Source organism: Diplotaxodon limnothrissa, linkage group LG3 (genome assembly GCF_057381915.1).
Source record: "Diplotaxodon limnothrissa isolate DT_005_m linkage group LG3, D_limnothrissa_male_GT1.1, whole genome shotgun sequence".
In the NCBI taxonomy this organism is placed as follows: Eukaryota; Metazoa; Chordata; class Actinopteri; order Cichliformes; family Cichlidae; genus Diplotaxodon; species Diplotaxodon limnothrissa.
In genome coordinates this window covers 49,625,989-49,644,131 of record NC_140598.1, presented here as the reverse complement: position 1 = coordinate 49,644,131, position 18,143 = coordinate 49,625,989, and the positions used below count along the sequence as shown (strand labels likewise).

At 40.3% G+C, this 18,143-nt stretch overlaps 3 protein-coding genes across 4 annotated transcripts in view; 1 reads left to right on the top strand and 2 right to left on the bottom strand.

The window, feature by feature from the left end:
• svep1 (sushi, von Willebrand factor type A, EGF and pentraxin domain containing 1) overlaps nt 1–3,775 on the top strand; it is a 109,147-nt gene extending 105,372 nt beyond the window's left edge. Inside the window, exons 47-49 of one of the 2 annotated variants that reach the window (XM_085349514.1) lie at nt 114–209; nt 1,410–1,503; nt 3,527–3,775. In XM_085349514.1, the coding sequence (XP_085205640.1) occupies nt 114–209; nt 1,410–1,503; nt 3,527–3,557 (221 nt within the window). In that variant the 3' untranslated portion in view covers nt 3,558–3,775. Of the gene's footprint in view, nt 1–113; nt 210–1,409; nt 2,057–3,526 lie in introns of those variants that run through there. The other variant, XM_085349513.1, reaches the window with a different exon arrangement.
• A 60-nt stretch (nt 3,776–3,835) lies between these two features.
• LOC146636407 (thioredoxin-like) lies at nt 3,836–8,031 on the bottom strand. The gene is made up of 5 exons (XM_085350810.1): nt 7,937–8,031; nt 6,509–6,613; nt 6,234–6,299; nt 4,418–4,483; nt 3,836–4,118 (listed from the first exon to the last, which is right to left on the bottom strand). The coding sequence occupies exons 1-5, from the start codon at nt 7,958–7,960 to the stop codon at nt 4,056–4,058; spliced, it is 324 nt and encodes a 107-aa protein (XP_085206936.1). The 5' UTR covers nt 7,961–8,031; the 3' UTR covers nt 3,836–4,055.
• A 1,829-nt stretch (nt 8,032–9,860) lies between these two features.
• Nucleotides 9,861–13,373, bottom strand: LOC146636406 (prostaglandin reductase 1-like). The gene is made up of 9 exons (XM_085350808.1): nt 13,326–13,373; nt 13,046–13,171; nt 12,885–12,930; nt 12,701–12,760; nt 11,291–11,458; nt 10,712–10,985; nt 10,521–10,626; nt 10,058–10,176; nt 9,861–9,971 (listed from the first exon to the last, which is right to left on the bottom strand). The coding sequence occupies exons 2-9, from the start codon at nt 13,149–13,151 to the stop codon at nt 9,861–9,863; spliced, it is 990 nt and encodes a 329-aa protein (XP_085206934.1). The 5' UTR covers nt 13,152–13,171; nt 13,326–13,373.
• Nucleotides 13,374–18,143: the final 4,770 nt, after the last annotated feature.

The following is an 18,143-nucleotide window of genomic DNA, read 5'->3' as shown; positions in this document are numbered from 1 at the left end:
TCAACACGCTGAAGCTCCACGCTGACCGCATGTTTGAGATGGTTTCAAAGAGATAGGTTCATGGTGATCTTAAATACCTGCCTCCTAACGCTCTCCTCTCCTTTTCATAATAGCTATCTGCATCCTGCCGTGCCTGAATGGAGGGCGCTGCGTAGCCCCTTACCAGTGCGAGTGTCCCACCGGGTGGTCGGGCACGCGCTGCCACACCGGTGAGTTCATGTGTCAGTGAAGCGTTCAGTGCTTACGATGTACGCAAGTAAATCTCAGCAGGGTTCCCATTACAGCAGGATCATCATCATCCTAGCAACACTTAGCCCAGAGGATTTCTGCCTCCTGTAGTTGTCTATTTATTGTTAATAAGTAACCTGCTTATATATAAGCTATTATTAATTTGGTGATCTGTCTGCTGTAAGTATTTGTGGTGGAAAATTTTATACCTGGTAACAAACTAGCATAATTATGGGCTGTGTGTTTGTTTTGTTACTGCTTTGCACACTTATAGGCCATTCTCCTATAATCTCACTGGAAAACCTCCAGGGTGACATTTATTGTCACGTGCTAGCTCAGTTTAGTGTCATATATACGGTCGTCCTTAACGTGCATATCTGCAGTCGTAGCAACTCAGAATGAAGGGAACACCATCAGACACCAAAATTTAGCAAGAGCCGTACAAGGAAACTAACGAAGCATTGCCATGATTACGAAGGCTTTATAACAAACGTCCTACAGTTGGATATACGTCAGTTTATGACCTCCACCAAGGAAGTTGTGGTTTTCGTAGTGCTTGCGTGAGTGAGTCTGTGTGTAAACGCGGTAGCTCAAAAAGTTTGAGTGAATTCTGATAAAAAGTAGGGGTGTAGAGTGGGGTCATGTTAGTAATCCATTAAAATCGGGCTGACATCCATCGAGCTCTTCAACATCAACTTATTGATTTATTGGCCAAAAAATCACAAAAAGCCTCAAAACTTAGGAACTTGTTGTATTGCCAACATATATAAAGTGGCTTGTAAAGATTTAAACATATTATACCCCATTTGACCTCTGACCTTTCCTTCAACGTCAACTGATTGATCTGAAGGTCAAAGTGACAATAATGCTATATAATAAATATCACATTACTTTATTGTGACTGTGTTACGTACATCATACATACATGTACAATGTTCCTGAGTAACACAAGCTTGAACACTGAAACGAGTCCTGCACATGCACTGTTAGACAAACATCTTTATCTTTCAATTTTATTTCTTTATTGCTCAGAGTGAGCTGTCACAGCAGTGTTAATGTTTATAGTGCGAGCTGACTTCATGGTTATAAAAGATACATTTCCTCCAACAATTATCTGTTGGGTTTCCTCATCAGACACCGTACTGACGATTTCTGTCTCTTGTCTTTCTGCGTGACCACAGCTGTGTGTACGTCAGCTTGCCAGAACGGAGGCAGATGCATCAGGCCGAACAGGTGTAGCTGCCCTTCAGGTTGGATCGGACACAACTGCTCCAGGTGGTTAGACACACACACCCACACACTCGTGACATATTAGACATTATCAAACTTCCAGACAGGATAAAAGACCAAAAAAAGAGAAAATATCCGGTGAGCAGCAGTTCTCTGAGTGAAAATGCCTTGTTGATGTCTGGGTACAAAGTCCAGACTGCTTTGAGGTGATAGGAAGCAACAGTCGTTCAAATAACCACTCATTACAACCAAAGTACACAGAGGAGCATCTCTGATAGCACAGCACATCGAAGGTTGAAGCAGACGGGCTACAGCAGCACTTCAGGCTATTTTCTTGGCACACTTTGAGCCGCTGAGTACCAGCTGCTTTAAACACAGCCTGGCTGAGTATTGTTGCTGACCATGTCCACCTGTGTATGACCACAGTGTACCCATCCTCTGATGGATGTTTGCAGCAGGATAACGCACCACATCACAAAGCTCAGATCATCTCAAACTGCTTTCTTGAAAACAACGAGTTCACTGTAGTCAAATCACCTTTACCGTCTCCAGTCCAGTGAATGGATGAGCAGCTGACAAATCTTCAGCAACTGTGTGATGCTCTCATGTCAATATGGACCAAAATTTCTGAGGAATATTTCCAGCACCATGCTCATTTTGCACTCTAATAAGTGTGTTTCCTGTGCTAAAGGTTTACAGTCGTGCTAGAAGCTCTGCACAGATGATAGGAATGGCTTTGTCGCCATCAAGCAGTAGAACTGACCTGATTTCAGCCTGACGGTGGTGCTAGAGCAAAAGTCTGAGGACCACTAAGATATTGTTATTCATCCTCTGAGGGGCGAGAATAAAACATCCTTTTTTACAGCAGGCCGGTTGGACCCAGGAACTTCAGACAACCTCAGTTATTTAGTTCATAACTTTGCATGTCTGATCATAAGACAAGTGAAAAAGCTACTTGCATGTAAAATGACATCTTTGGCAACTTAAACCCACTTGGTTACATTTCAACATGTACTTGGTATTTGAAATCTTTCAAGTTGGAGGATGTGTGTTCAAACCTTTCAAACTGTGGTTGATCAGAAAGTGAAACCAACAGGTGACCAAATAGGAGAAGTCTTGAGGCTTCTCACAAATCATCCACTAACAGGAGCCAGTCAGCTCTTAACAGCTGAGTGACTGCTACTGCTGGCAGAATATTACAAGCCGATCTCCTTTTTAGAAACAAAAAAGTGTCCTTAAACTTGCAAAAGTTACATTTGATTTGTGCGCAACGGGATAGCTTAGTTTTTCCTATGATTCACTGACTTCTGAATTAGATTCCCCAGAATATCAGCCATGGATAGTCTGCTGTAACCTCCTGGAAGTCCACCAGAGCTCCAGTGACTCATTTACAGTCAGAGTTTAGCATGTGACTAAACGACTGCTTAACAGAAAGCACAAAGAAAGAGCTAGAAGTGTGGAAATGTGGATGTTGTTCTAATCCATGAGGGTAAACCTGCAATGCTTCATAGTATGGATTTCTGGCCGTAAGTTTCAGTTTTTCCTGCTGATAGATCATCGATGGCCACTGATACTGTACAAAAGCAGTGAGGTAACAGATAAATGACAGAAAAGTTCCTGTTTTCCCACAAACTTTGTGTCCAATCAACGAGCTCCATACTTTTTACATTAATTTCTTCCGATTTAAGCCCAGCCATGCTGCCATGCTCTCAGTTAATACAGCAGCATTATTGTATCCTGTGGAAACTGCACTTTAATATATGTTGGGATATCTCAGGGATAAAATGTGTAGTTAAACTTATTTTCACTGATGGGAAAATTTCACTGGTAAGGCCCACTTAAGATCAAAGTGGGCTGTATGTGGCCAGTTGTATCTGTTGGTTGGTGCCAATAAACTGTTATATGAATGGATGGTGTAGTGCAACACAAAGATTTACTGCGAGCCCAAAGCATAATGCTCCCATTAAAAATTCATATAATTAATTTATCCCCACTGAGTGCATCCAGACCTTTGTTCACAGAGTTACGATGCGTTTCCACAGCTAATGACAGTTTCTTCCTTTTGCAGGAAGAGGAAGCCAGGACCTTATCATTTCTAAAGTTTCGGCTCTGTGTGAATCACGTTATGAAGGGAATCCTTGTATAGTCAACCAACACTCGTAAACGATTCACTCATCTCTCCGCAAAGCAAGAACGATTTTGTAAGATAAAGCTGTATTTTTTCATATAGAGACTCAACAGTATTAAACATATGCTGCTATATACTTGTACGATGTGTACAAACTATTGCTGTGATGGTCCATTGTATATGTGTAAACTATTCTCACATTTTTATTAAAGCATAAAATACCATCAAAGCCTGTTGAGTTAATTGCAGTTCATTTATTAAAACCACCTTGTCGAGCACATTGACATACAAAGGAGTATTTCATCCTGTTGTTAACACAGACACACTAAACTATTATGGGATATGTGGATATTTTATTGCCTGTTTGGGATAGACTTCATAGATATGAGGAATGTACAGAGGGTAACAGCTTCTACTGTGAGGCATTTTTCCTCCTCCTTTTACAACATGGGTGTGTCAACTGGACTTCTTATCTCAGCTCTACTACTTTTTCCTTTAGCGTGTTTACGTTGGCACCAGAGAACTCGTGTACCTGAAAGAAGAGGGTTAAAAAAATAAATAAAAAAAAAAAATCATTAAACATTCACATTTTTCCATTTACTGAGCAATCTTAGAATTCATTGGCAAAAAGAGGAAGACCATCAAGTAATATTAAACAATCTCCAGCCAGCTGATTTAGCAACTAGCTTTTAGCAGATTTAAATGTAAGCGTTTGTACTAACAGTTCCAAAAACAAAGAGGAGAGAGTGATTTCAGCACAAATTAAAGCGGTTTTTCTGAGCTGGTCTGTGAATTAGCCAAAAAGAAACACTTAAAAACACTCCGACTTACCTTCTGGTTATTCTTGTAAAAGTGGAAGGTGGGCATGCAGCTGATTCCACAAGATGAGCTCACATCCTGAAAGACAAAGCAAAAACATCAGATGAACCGACTGTCATAAATATTAATGTCTCCCCACATGTGGGCAGTTCAGGCCAAAACATGAAAACAAATTCATTACAGAGTGCCCGAGACTCAGCCTGCCTGCATCGGACCTCTGCTTTGCCCGTTTCACCTCTGGAAAAAAAATTACTCTTCATTTGACTTTTACAGACTTAATCTGTACAAAAACAAGCAGCCATTGATGGACGGTCACCCGAGTACGCTTGGATTTGTTCCAGCAGGCAGTGACTCGTTTTACGGACCTAGAAACCTATGCTGGTTAATGATCTGGCAACATGAAAACAAAGTCACACGCAGGTGACAACATTTCTCAAGAGCCAAAGTATTTACAGCTTCACTGAAATTTAAATTGAATCCATTTCAATTACTTCCGTTTTAAAAAGGTCATCAGTACTTCTAAGCCCCGTTTCCATTCGACTCTGATCAATTGGCGTTCGTGGCACTACCTAAAGTGCGTTGTCATCATCATAGCAACGCATCAGAGCATCCCACGACATAATTAATATGCGACATGAACGCTACAAAAAAGGCAGCCATCGAAGCAAGAATATACCTGCTGCTCGGTCTGTTGCTTTTCGTCAGACTCGGGGATCACAGCGTTATTTTTGTAGCCATTTCCCTTGTTGCCGGGTTTCAAAAATAGTGGTTTTAATTTTCGTGAATGAGACGCTCTCATGACTCACCAGCCAATACTACTGACCAGCCAATCGGTGACATGCAGTGTGACGACGTCATGCTAGGATCGCTTGGAACCCTGAGCGAGAAGGTACTAAAAAAGCGACCTTGTGAAAACCGTGGTGAACCGTGCAGAGTAGGTACTAATGGAAAAGGGGCTCCAGTGTATCTGCTGACTTTCCAAACATTTTAGAGGTCAGATTAATTAACAATGAGAAGTTTATTGAAGATTGACAGTTATTTCCATCTCCATATTTTTATTGTTGGAGAACCAGACTAGCTTAGCATGATTTTTTTTCTTTAAGCTTTGTTGTAGCGCCTCAGATCGCCCAACTGTCTCAAACTAATTTAGCTCTGTTCAAGTCAGCTTTCTTCTGATTTGCAAACAGAAGGTTTCATTGGAAAGTAAATGGTGCTTGCTTTGGATACCCGCTTTAACATTACAGAGCCAGGAGTAGAAAAATAAAACTGGGACCTCATTTAAAACTAGCCAAAAAAAAATAAAATAATGTTTTCCAGCTTAACAGGTCCGACGTGGCATCAAAGGCTCATGTTTACAGCTTCACAGATCAGACACTACATGGAGTCTGGCCAGAGGCTGGAACACCCTGCATGTGTAAACGCAGGCCTCGAGTCAGCATGCGTGTCAGAGGGTTACCGCATGTGGCTGCAATACACCACCCTACCAGAAGCTGCAATCCCTCCATAACAGCGCAGTTACTGTTTATAACAATTATCAAGCAAAGGTTGCTGTGGTTACAAAAACCTGTGCACCGTGGTTTGTTGTTACATGAGCCAGCTGTGGTTCCTGGTGAAGGGATTGTGTATATGGCTCACAATGACTCACACCAGGTCAAAACTACAAACCTGTACAAACAAGGTGCTTCATAACTCTCCCACTAAGATTATGTCACCACAGATTCCTGGCATAGGCTCAAATATGTCTTGGGTTTGATGTGAAAGTGGAAAAGTTCATTAAATTATTATTTAAAAAAAAAAAAAAACAACAAAGAGTCCAACTCAGGCTTACCTCTGCCTCATCGACGTCCACCTTCAGGAAAATCACGTTCTTGTTATCGTCATCAGCCGCCATTTGCTGCAATACAGGAAATCAGTGAGTTGACCAAAATGCATGTACAGAATGTAACTGGTGCAGGTTAAATAGAGAAATTTCTAACAATCCAAGTCTTCTGTTTCCACTTAATTGCCATGGAGTCTTCCAAGTGAAATACATTTTCCTGCTTCGCACAAATACAAGTGTTTAAGAAGCAACCAAGGGTTTGCATTTGTGTTCACACCACTTACAGCAAACAGTGGGGCAATCTGTTTGCAGGGGCCGCACCATGTGGCTGTGAAGTCCACCACCACCAGCTTGTCTCCAGCTTCCTTCAGGATGCTCTGGAACTCTTCCTAGAGAAGAAAGAAGAAACAAAAACCAGACATGCTTTTAAACATGTCACAAGTATAATTTACCAGACTACGACAGCTAAAAAGCTACATTTCAGATGTTAAAAAATAAATAAAAATGCAGTTTTGTGTAAGCGTTGCTGTCCGCTTCCCTCGTGAACACTGCCTGATGCCGTTTTAACACACGGGATCCAGATTTCAGCACAACACTTTCAGTTTGGTAAGTTTAGACTTCAGTATGCTGAAACATGACCACATTACTTGAGGGTTTAAACCAGAAGCAAATGATACACATCAGGTTTTTTTTGGCCTTTTGTTTAGTGCCTTTGCGTGCAAGACTGATCATTACAGAAATGAATTTCCTGTTATTCCATACACTTGAATATATTTTATGCCGCGGCAAATGAAACCCTGACGACTGTATAAAATACAAAGGTAGAGTGTTAAATAAAAAGTGGGGATTCTCGTCTCTCATGCTTCACTTTCCAACTCTTTATCAACCAGCATAGCAGTGCTGTTTTCCGAGGCTTCCTCACATTTCTCTGTAAGCTTCAGAGTTTATTTATGGCGTTTTCACCATAAAAAAACAAAACAAAACAAAAAATAAAAAAATAAAAACCCATGATGCATTCGTGATTTGAAGCCATAAAAACACTTGTCCTGATACTTTACAACTCGCTCTCCGTTCACTTCCGAAGCAATCATGGCACCAACAGCGGCTATAAACACTAAAGTGCAATGTCCTGGCTGAGAGAAAAGCAAACAGCCGTCCACACCTACCCATCCTGCAGCACCCAGGGAACACGCGTGGCCTGCTGTCCAGCACTTTGATAGCTCCGAGCTGTTACGTGTGCTAGCAGCCCTTAGCATCTTATCCCCGGACTATCTACCCATCAATGCGGCGTAGTTCACGCTAGAGCAGCGTGGTTTAAGTCAGAATCGACTCAGGTGGCCGACAGTTTAGTTTACTTTCCCCTAGTTTTGCTAGCGCTGAGTGCGCGTCTCGCTACAAGATGGAAGGGTGCGGCAGACTCATAGTGAAGGTTAGCTGCATCCATTTAGTTATTCTAGCGATCAGAGGAGCAACTATACACGCTTACTCTAGATGTGTCACACACACAGAGTGGTTTAATCCAAAACGATGCTTAACTTTGTAAGATAACGCCACAAAATTCCACAAGATGGGCTCAGCTAACATGGAGAATGAATCACGAGAGGGAAACATGCGCGCGGCTCCGGCAAAAACAGCACGGAGCGTGAAAAGACAGTAAAAACAGCATTTCAAAAAGGGAAAGAAAGTGCAGAAAGCAGCGTAAACAAACTTACCAGGTTTTTCACTTCGCGAACCATACTAACGTCCGATGAACAAGCCTCAGAGAACACAACTAGCTACCAAGTTTCCGAATGCCCTATTTTAAGCAGACACGCCGCGCTTTTAATGACAGGCGCGTACAGTTAGCCGTCAAAAGGCCGGTCAAACGGAAGTCACTGTACAGTGATTTACAAAATAAGAGCCAATCAAGGTTTCGGTCAAGGTTTGAGCGACTAAAGCGTTGGCTTTGCCGTGTCTGTAAAACGCCTTAAAATATCATTTAATTCGTCACAGAATTTATCTTAATATATAGTTTGTTTTTGTGTCGTATCGAGTATTCAAACCGCTTTCCCCCCAATGAATACGTTTATTTTGAAAGGAACGGTTTTACCTAAAAGGGTGTGAGACCATTCGACATTTATCTTCTTTACGTGTCACAAATGTTGTTTCTTCATTTTTTCTAAAAGATGAATCAGACCGTATACACAACAAAAACGTCGTGTTTACAGTTTTGTATGTTTGTATTTAGACTATTATTGATAGGCTACTTCTAAAAAAAAGTTTTAAATTTAATATAGGATTTTTTTATTATATGTGATTTATACAAGCATTATTAGATTTATTTATAGAGCTTGGTAACTGTTATATGTTTAAATATTTGTAGTACTTGAATTTTGCGGATTCACTGTAATAACGAAGGTTGACCAAAGAAAGTCAGGATGACTTGACAAATTCCAGCTTTACCGTAAGTGAGTGAGTATGCGTAGCTCAAATTCACTGCCGGGAGGTAACGCCCCGTACATGATCTTTCGTCATTACGTCACAACAATAGAGTTGGGGGGGGGGGGGGGGTTTCCCTGGATGTATCGAGCTGACCTATGAGTGTTATTTATATATGTGCGTGCAGAAAGGCAGAGCAAAAGCACGTTGGCTTTACAACTACATTTACATTTCTATTTTTTCCCCTCAATCCAGGCACCAAATGTTAAGTAGCAACAGTGAGTCTTATGCACTTTGGTATGGAAATATAAACATTTGCATTCCTCGGTGATTTCCCATTAAACTCTTTCCAGATGACCTCACAGGTGAGGAGCTTTCAGCTCCACAAAGTAACTTCTTGCGAGACTTCTCATAACTTACCATTTACTTGAGACACGCACACACTAACCGTCTGAATAAATACATTAACCTGTAATGATGATAATATCAGGATGTGAGGCAAATAACATGGTTTATTTTGCATCAAAATTTCTCTATATTCAGAAAATATTTGGTGGTGCTAACAGTTTGTGTATTAATTTAATGTGTTTTATCACATCTGTATAATTTCTGTGACTGGTGTATGGTACTGTAAAGTACTGCTTCTCTTCAGAGTGCCATTACTCCTGGTACTATAAATGACTATAACAGATTTACAGCAGCATGTGTAACCATGGAGCTCACCCTCAACACAACCTTATGAAATTCTAATGGCCATCTAAAAATACAGCCTGTTTCCTGATCAAACAGGAGTAATTGCAGTCTAAAACATGAGCACATGGAATGATGAATGAATGCAGCAGCTACAGAGCTCCACGTCTTACCCTGGGATTTGCTTACGTGACAGAATAAGAATCCTGTGCACAGAGCCATCAACTCTTTCTCTCTTCATCAGTGAAACTGCCCTCTGCGACGCACTTTCTCCTGGACGATGAGGATGGCAGCACTGTGCAAATCACCAAAACCTAACAAGTTAAACAACCACTGCTGGTGTTTCAGGGTGCATTTATCATTTGTTGTTATCAGTCTCAGTCAATCGCTATAAAACAGACTAAACCACAGTGGCTTATTGTGAATATAACAATTTATTACTAAATCTGTCATTCATATGCAAGGTTGTTTAAAATTATATCAGTTATTAGTAATGCTGGCTCTCTTGCATTGAACTCTTGTTTCTCCTCAGACTGCGACGACGGCCTTGCCCATGTTTTCTCCCCGCATCATCCCCATAAAAGCAGCCGGCATGTTTTCAAAGCCTTTTGTGACGTGCTCCCGACACTGCAGTTTGCCCTGTGCACACACATTAAACGGATCAGAAATAAGTGTATGTTTACTTAAAGGAAATCATCCAGCATCATAAAAACTAAATAACTAACCTCTTTCACCCATGCCAAGAGTCTCCTAAGGGTTTCAGGGTGCTTGTGCTGCCACCTGGTTATCAAGAAGCCCTCCATCTTCAGTTCCTTGATGATCATAATGACATAGGGGTACAGCCCTAAAAGAAAGATAGTTCAAAATAAAAATATGACTTTAACATAAACTCCAAGGAAACAACAATTTATGTCTTTGACTGTCTTGTGGCGCCACAGCTATTAGGGATCTTCAGCAGTGCAGCAGCTCCCTCTAGTGGAAAAAGGCATTAATACCTGAGACATTGCTGTGAGTGTGTTGACTGAATTTCACTAATATGGAAAGGTTGTTAAAACTTGAAGGATTTCCTCTTGCAGTACTACTTTAAATGTATATTCCTTGTGCTGTGGTGCAGATCCTGTCTGAAGGTAAAGTCAGAAAACCTTCAAGAGTTTTGAAAATAAAAAGTAAATTAGGGCAGTAACACACCTGTCTGGGGTTCACTGTCATTGTAGGTGGAGATACTTCCACACACAGCTATTCTTCCAAAGTTCTTCATCTGCTGCAAGACAATGAATGAAGAAGGGCCTCCCACCTAAAAAAAAATCAAAGATCGAGAGAAGAGCTCAGCAGTGATTAAATATTACATGCAAGCTTGAAACTGCACCACCACTGCTCACGTTCTCAAAGAAACAATCGTATCCTTCAGGTGAAGCCTTCCTCAGAGCCTCCTCCAGGGAACCCACAGTTTTGTAGTTGAAGGCCTCATCAAATCCCAGCTCTTTGAGAAAAACCACTTTGGCATCAGAGCCTGCCGAGCCCACCACGTTACAGCCCTTGATCTTGGCGATCTGTCCCACCACGGAGCCCACCGCTCCAGCTGCAGCGTTCACCAGCAGGGTCTCACCTTTCTGGAGTCCCAACACTTCTTCTATCCCATAAACAGCCGTCACTCTGCAGAGAAACAGAAACAGTAAATCCAGCTGTTTTGTTTCATTTTGGACTTAAAACTCTTTGGGCTTCATATAAACTCTAATTACTTTTTTTTTTTTTTAAAGGTAATTAATTAGTGCATGTATAATGACTTCAGCTCACAAGCAAGAGAAAACACCTGGAAATTCCTACTTTTTCTTAAAAGGCTATTTCTGCTTATTACTAACTCTGTTGTCTATTAGCACTTTTAGCTGTGAACTAAGAGCAAATGAACTTTAAAATGCTAAATTCATATGATCCATGCAGGTGACTTAAATCTGTCTTACCCGGGCATCCCGATGGCACCCAGAGCCAGAGACAGGGACACATCTTTAGGCCACTCAGGCAGGATGGGAGTGAGGCCGGTCCCATCACTGAGCGTGTGGGTTCTCCACCCACTGTTACTCACAACGTGGCTTCCCACAGGAAATCCTGGATGTTTACTCTGGATCACTCTAAAGGAAAGAAAATAAAAGCATCTGTCAACCAAGTGATTGGTCAGCTGTGGTCACCTCCGTCTGAGCTAAACCATCTGAGATTCACTGACACTAGAGTATAGACAGTATGACTCTATACACATAGTGTTTATACTGTCTGGGTGTAAGAAACAGTTTATACCCAAAAGACAGTAACAGGAACATTTTTTAATATCTATAGATCTTTTATTATAAGATATCTGTCAAGTCTGTCTATCATAGCCTCTAAAAAGAGATGTAAATTCCAGGTCTGAAAATAAAGCCAGTGCCTTAATGTTGTATTCTTTTTCCTGGCCAATAGAGGGCAGCCTTGTTTTTGGAAATAGCCGGCCCACAGCAGTGATTCCCAAAATGTGGACCAAGCACCCCTGGTGGACTGTGAAGGTACTGCAGTCGGACTTATTGCGTTTGTCTTGAAGTTCGTCCCAGTGGCAGGTACATTGAGTACAAAGCAATAATTTGGCAAGTGTTGCTAAAGAAGGTCATCAGGTTAAAGTGCAATTTACTCAACAGCCACACTAAAATGAATCTGAGCACTTATCTAAATTCACCTTAGGTTCAATCATCAAAAACTGTAAGCAAATATTATTGAAGATGGATGGCAGCCTCGGTAATGTGCTCTGTTGTAGTTCCTTTGTTTTCGTTAGTCCACTGTTTTTGACTGACTGCTTTAATCAGTGTAGAACTGCAAATCAGTTCACCCACATCAATTTTCCAGCATTTTGCTCAGAGTTTTTCTGAACTCTTTACCCGATCTATGCTTCTCCACTGAATCTATGTAGAGCCTTACAACATAGCCTCTACATAGCTTTGGTAATAAACAGCAGATGATCGCTGTTTCATTTTTCAGTACACATCAGAATCACATCACAACAGATAAAAGGAGTTTCCGACCGTTAGTGTGTGGGTGATCGTGGCAAGAGTTGGCAGTTCGCCTTGTAATCGGAAGGTTGCTGGTTTGAGCCCCGGCTTGGACAGTCTCAGTCGTTGTGTCCTTGGGCAAGACACTTCACCCGTTGCCTACTGGTGGTGGTCAGAGGGCCCGGTGGCGCCAGTGTCCGGCAGCCTCGCCTCTGTCAGTGCGCCCCAGGGTGGCTGTGGCTACAATGTAGCTTGCCATCACCAATGTGTGGATGACTGAATGTAGTGTAAAGCGCTTTGGGGTCCTTAGGGACTAAGCGCTATACAAATACAGGCCATTTTACCATTTGTGTTTCGTACTTGGCTACTTGACTTCCAATCATCACATCTCCCTCCTTCATGCTGATTTTGCTGAACAACCTGTTGAGACCAGCAATGTGTTATAGAGGATATGTTTTAGCTTTTGAGAACAACAAAGTATTTTTATCAGAAGTCTTAATTATAATGAAAATAACTGAAATAAGTTGTTCTGTTCTCTTCCCACCTCATGTATGGGTCAACACTGAGAAACACCGCTTCCAGTAGCACCTCTGCAAACAGAAGCGCACACATTTAAAGCGCTACGTGTGTAATTTTTAAGAAACACTAAAGAGCATGCATTCCTGCTCAAGCCATAAGTAAAGAGAAGAAACAAACTCGCCTTACCTCCATCTTTGGGCTCAGGGAGTTCCTCCACCTTCAACCCAAAGTTGCTTTTCTTTGGGAAGCCATCAAAATACTTAGTCATTACCCATGACTTAGCTTTGACCATGATTCTTCTCTTTATGGCAGCTGCAAAAAAGATTTTCCTTTAGTGTTATCAAACTCAAAGGACAGAAATGCTGTGTCATCCAGAACTGTGCAAATACAAGTTTAATGAAAAAGCTAAAGAATAACTATTTTTATTACACATTTACTCGGTGTAATACTGTGTATGTGGTACTACCTTTATTTATCCAGACTTCACGTCAGCATTGTTGCGGCTCAACCAACCAATGGCCGCGGCAGGCTAAACATGAGGACACAGATGACACGCAACAATAAACACATAAAATACACTTCTGTACCATTTGCTCCTTTTATTCCACATGCAACTGTCCAATATACAAATCAGTGCCTGGGATTAACTATTAAACAAATGCACAGATTGCACAAACAAATAACTGCAACTCACCAATAACTGCACTAACTACTATGTCAAATTACAACTTGGTCTATGGTATCAATTAGTGCACAAATATACAAAAACCATTAAGTTCCAGTTAAAATACATCAAAATCATTCAAGCTGCGGCCAACAGAAAGTTTTGCCTCATGCTCACCCTACCTTTCTGCTCATCAACATCAGGTGGCGTGAACAGGTGAGTGCAACCACATTTATCATCTACCACACCCATGAGACACGCCCCACACCCGTGCACCAATACAGTGAGTCCATTTAAACCAACCCACTTAGTCAAACAGGAACAACTCATATGGCTCCTACAAGCATATTATCCACCATTGATGGTTTACAGTCTGCCAAAAACTTTCTCTGGTGCCCTGAAAACCTCACCTTTGTCTCCCTTTCTTTAAGTTGCATTAACAACAATAACGAGAGAAAAAAACACAGAAGAAGAGTTGATGTCTTCTACTACTTTTTTCCAAACACTTTAGGCAAAGAAAAGAGAGACCACCTAAATTAGATGTAATTATCACATACTTATTAAAAGCTAGCTTCCAATATATTAAGTTTCTAATAAGGCCAATGACCAGGTAAAGCATGTGGCAGTGTTTCTATTTAACACAAGCTACCTTGTTATTTCTTTAGAAGGACAAGCTAATAACTTTATTTTCAAATATAAAGCCAAACTAGATTTTACCATTTACCAGGCCACTAATCTGTTTTACGGCGTTTCACTTTCACAATAAAACTCGTATCTAAGCACAATTTTTAACAAATGAAATATTGGTTAAATCTAAAAGCAGTTTGCTTATGTTAAGATTTGACGTTAACAGCTGCACATTCAGGAAGAGTTTAGGCTCTTATCTAATGGCTGCAAATCTCACTTTTCCATTATAAACGAACAACAATACATTTCACTGAGAGATTTTTATATAAGGTTTTTAACGCTGTAGGGTTAATTTTTAAGTAACATGAGCTGAGAGGCAGCATGTAAACAGGGTATTAGTGATATGAACGCTAGGCTAACACTGGCCAGCTAGGAAGTTTATAAACTGAGTAAGAGTAAATATTTACTCACCAAATCAGTGTAGAATCAAACAATCTCTTGAGCTGAAGCTTCTCCTGCTGCATCCAGGTTTGCTCAGCATAGCCCATAAAAAAGTAGCTGCCATGAACATGTGGACTGATCTGTGTAGTGATGCGCGAATCATGAACGAATCGTTCAATACTCGAGAATCACTTTACTGACTCATGAATCATGATTCACAAGCCCAACTGACTCATCCATGTTGCTCAGAGGCGGAGCCAGACATTTGAAACACCCGGGGCTTAGCCCTAAAGGGTGGTATGCATGTGGGATTTTTTTCTTTTCTTTTTTTTTTTTGGGGGGGGGGGTAGAAATGACTGAGATCAATAGGGTCTGTTTTGAGTTTTGTTCAAAAAAGAATGACTTCATATAGGAAAAAATATATCAATATATCACACCTTAAGCTAGGTTTTTAATTAAGCAGCAAGGCAGAACAAAGTCAGGGCTGTATCAAGACACGAGGACTAAACCCCAATTCAATCAGACCCAGAACTGATCCGGTATTAAAACAGGACTACAACAGTTCAAAATCAGGACTACTGAGGACTTAACCAAGACAGAATCAGAAACAGAACTAGATGATAGTAGCACTAAAAATCATCATAGACCTGCACTATACTTATTTTTTAATTCTACCAAAGTACACTATTTAGACTGAGAAAAGTTTATATAATTATTTAGCCTTGTTGTGCAAACAAGCCTGCATAACTTAATAAATATAGAATTTGAAAAATAACAAACCTAAAAAGAAACACTAGGTACGAGATACATGAGGACCTATGATACGGTGATACTTTTGGTAAACAACCATTTGACTAACATGTGTGTCTCACCTGCTCTTGTTCATCTCTGCTCCTCTCTCTCCCTCTGACAATCAAGCCAAACACCAACATCATCAAATATACAGTTGAAACCAGATATTTATGTACTCTTCAGATAAAAACACTTTTTTAATTGTAACATCAAATCAGACAAAATGTTTATTTTTTTAGATTGATAAATATAAAAAACATAGTTGTTAACCCTGGATGTCCCTTAAAAATGCATCCCTTTAGAGCCCTGGGGACCAAAAATGGTCCCGCCCCAAAAGTGCAATAAAAAGATTATATATTCATATTTTTTTCCACTTTAAATTGGTCAGTCTTTTAAAACTACTTCTCCCTGAAATATTCATATAAAGTTTTAATTATATTTTCGTTGTTTTAACCCTTTAAATCCCAGTTTTATTACATGAGCGCCCTGTTTTTTTTAGCCCCAAAAAACAAAAAACTAAATATTTTCCAAAAAAAACATTTGAAGTAATATTTGTTTGTTATTATAATTAGGCCTTTAGATGGACTAAAGATTGGCACCAACAGTCATTTCGATCGCCTTTTTTTTTTTTTTTCAGGACCAGAAAATGGTCTCCAGGCGGCAAATGCTCCTCCTCTAGGCCGAAATAAGTGCATGTTGCCGGGGTAAGTCGCGACGATCACCGGGGCACGATCACCGGGGACTGCTTTTTCCAGCCCACACGTCCGATACCACGTGACAACAAATACGTCATTTCCTGTTGACTAAAAAAAAAATGCACCCTCTCATGGTCCTAGGGACCAAAAAATGGTCCCGCCCGATCAGTGGGCGAAGCCGCTGCTGCACGCCGGAAATGAGGCTTCATTTCCCGCAGGTCTGTCCAAGCAGCCCGCTGTTTTCCAGCAGGGATCAAATGTGGAGCAAGGGCGCCACCCGGTGGACAAATAAAAAAATTACAACTCTAAGGCTCATAGACCAAAACGAAACGGAAACATAAGTAATCACCAAGACATTAACGGTAATAATTCTGCAGTGAAAAATAGCGTTTATAATGGAAGTCAATGGGCCAAAAATGGTCCCTAGGGCTCTAAGAGGATGTGTATTGTTAGCTTAGCCACTGAAGCTAATTTAAGGAAGTCAGACTTGAATTTTGAAATGAAATTATGCCAAACTTTTTTTTAGAGAATTTGGCTATATTCTATTCAACACAGTGCAAATGGCTTGTAACTGAAAAACTAAAGGGACCAAAAATGGTCCCAGGGCCAAAGAAGGGTTTAACTTTAAGAGTAAAGAGAGAAATTATCTGTATTTCTTAATTGCAAATGGCACCAAATTGTATTCAAAATTGAGCCACACTTATGGAGCTCCACAGTTCTTTTCCTGGTGTTTTGGTTGACATCTCTTGATTTTCCCATGTCACAGAAACAGGCTCTGTGTTTTGCCTTATATGCATCCACAGCTGTGCCACCAATTTACTCACATGGACTCTACTAACCTATCAGAAGCTTCTTCAGCTCAGAATGGAATCGTCTGGAGTTTCTTATTAATTAACAATAAACTTAGTGTATATGTGCTCCTAAATTTGATGAAAGTGATTAAAGTAGACAGCTCCCTCTTTTTATTCTGACATTTAACTAATTCAAAAGATATTTCAACATTTATTTATCTAAAACAAAAGTTTACTCTAAATTGATGTTTAACAGTAAAAAAAAGTTTTTATGTTTTCTCCATAAAGTGTATGTAAATATCTGGTTTAAACTGTGAATATACTGCTGTGTATTGAAATTCCTCTTGTTTTGCATAGATATACTGAACAACATCCGAAGCATAATATATAAAATAACATCTACCTGAGTTTTTTCTTTGAAAGAAGCTCCTTATGTCCTTGTGTTCATCAGTACACAACTGAAACCGATTTAGAGAGTTTGTTTAGCTGTGGAGGGTAACAACTGAAAATATGAAATGTAAGCTAAGACTCTAAAAAATCAGCATTGCTGTTCGGCTTTTTATTTATCCATTTGTTGATTCACTCGAAGAGCAAGTAACGCAACCAAGTGATCAGTTTGATATCAATCTTTTGTGATACACCGTCATATTTACATTATTAGTTCAGTACGAATGATTTGCTTTGGTACCTGGTCAAACTTAAGCTCTCCTCTGTCTGCAGCAAACTCGCAGGCAGCAGCTTCTCCGCCCTCGCTCACATGGGTGCTGTGCTCAGTCGTAAAAGTGCAAGACCGGTCTCGAGACATCCAACTCTACTGGCTTCATGGACAGATAGAGCTGGGTGTCATCTGCATAGCAGTGAAAATGTATGCTATGTCTTCTAATGATGCTGCCTAAGGGAAGCATGTATAATGTAAACAGAATTTTAGAAATGTTTTTGCTCTTTTTTGCTCTATAAAATAGTTTTGTTTTGTTTTTTTAGAATCATTCATCTTAGCAGTAGGATTTACATGAAAAGAGAAACAAATTAAATTTGAGTGAAAATGTACATTTTTTGCACTCTCTGGTCGACTGACTCAGTGAATCAAATGACTCAAAAAATCGATTCACTTTGGTGAGTGACTCATTAAAACTCGAATCAGTAAAAAGAATCAAATTTACCATCACTAGATCTGTGTGCGGAAGGAGGAAAGCAGTGACATGGCATTTTCAAACCATATAATTTTATCATTCCGCTGAATGGATCCTGCCCTCTGTCCGTTTCTCTACAGAGTA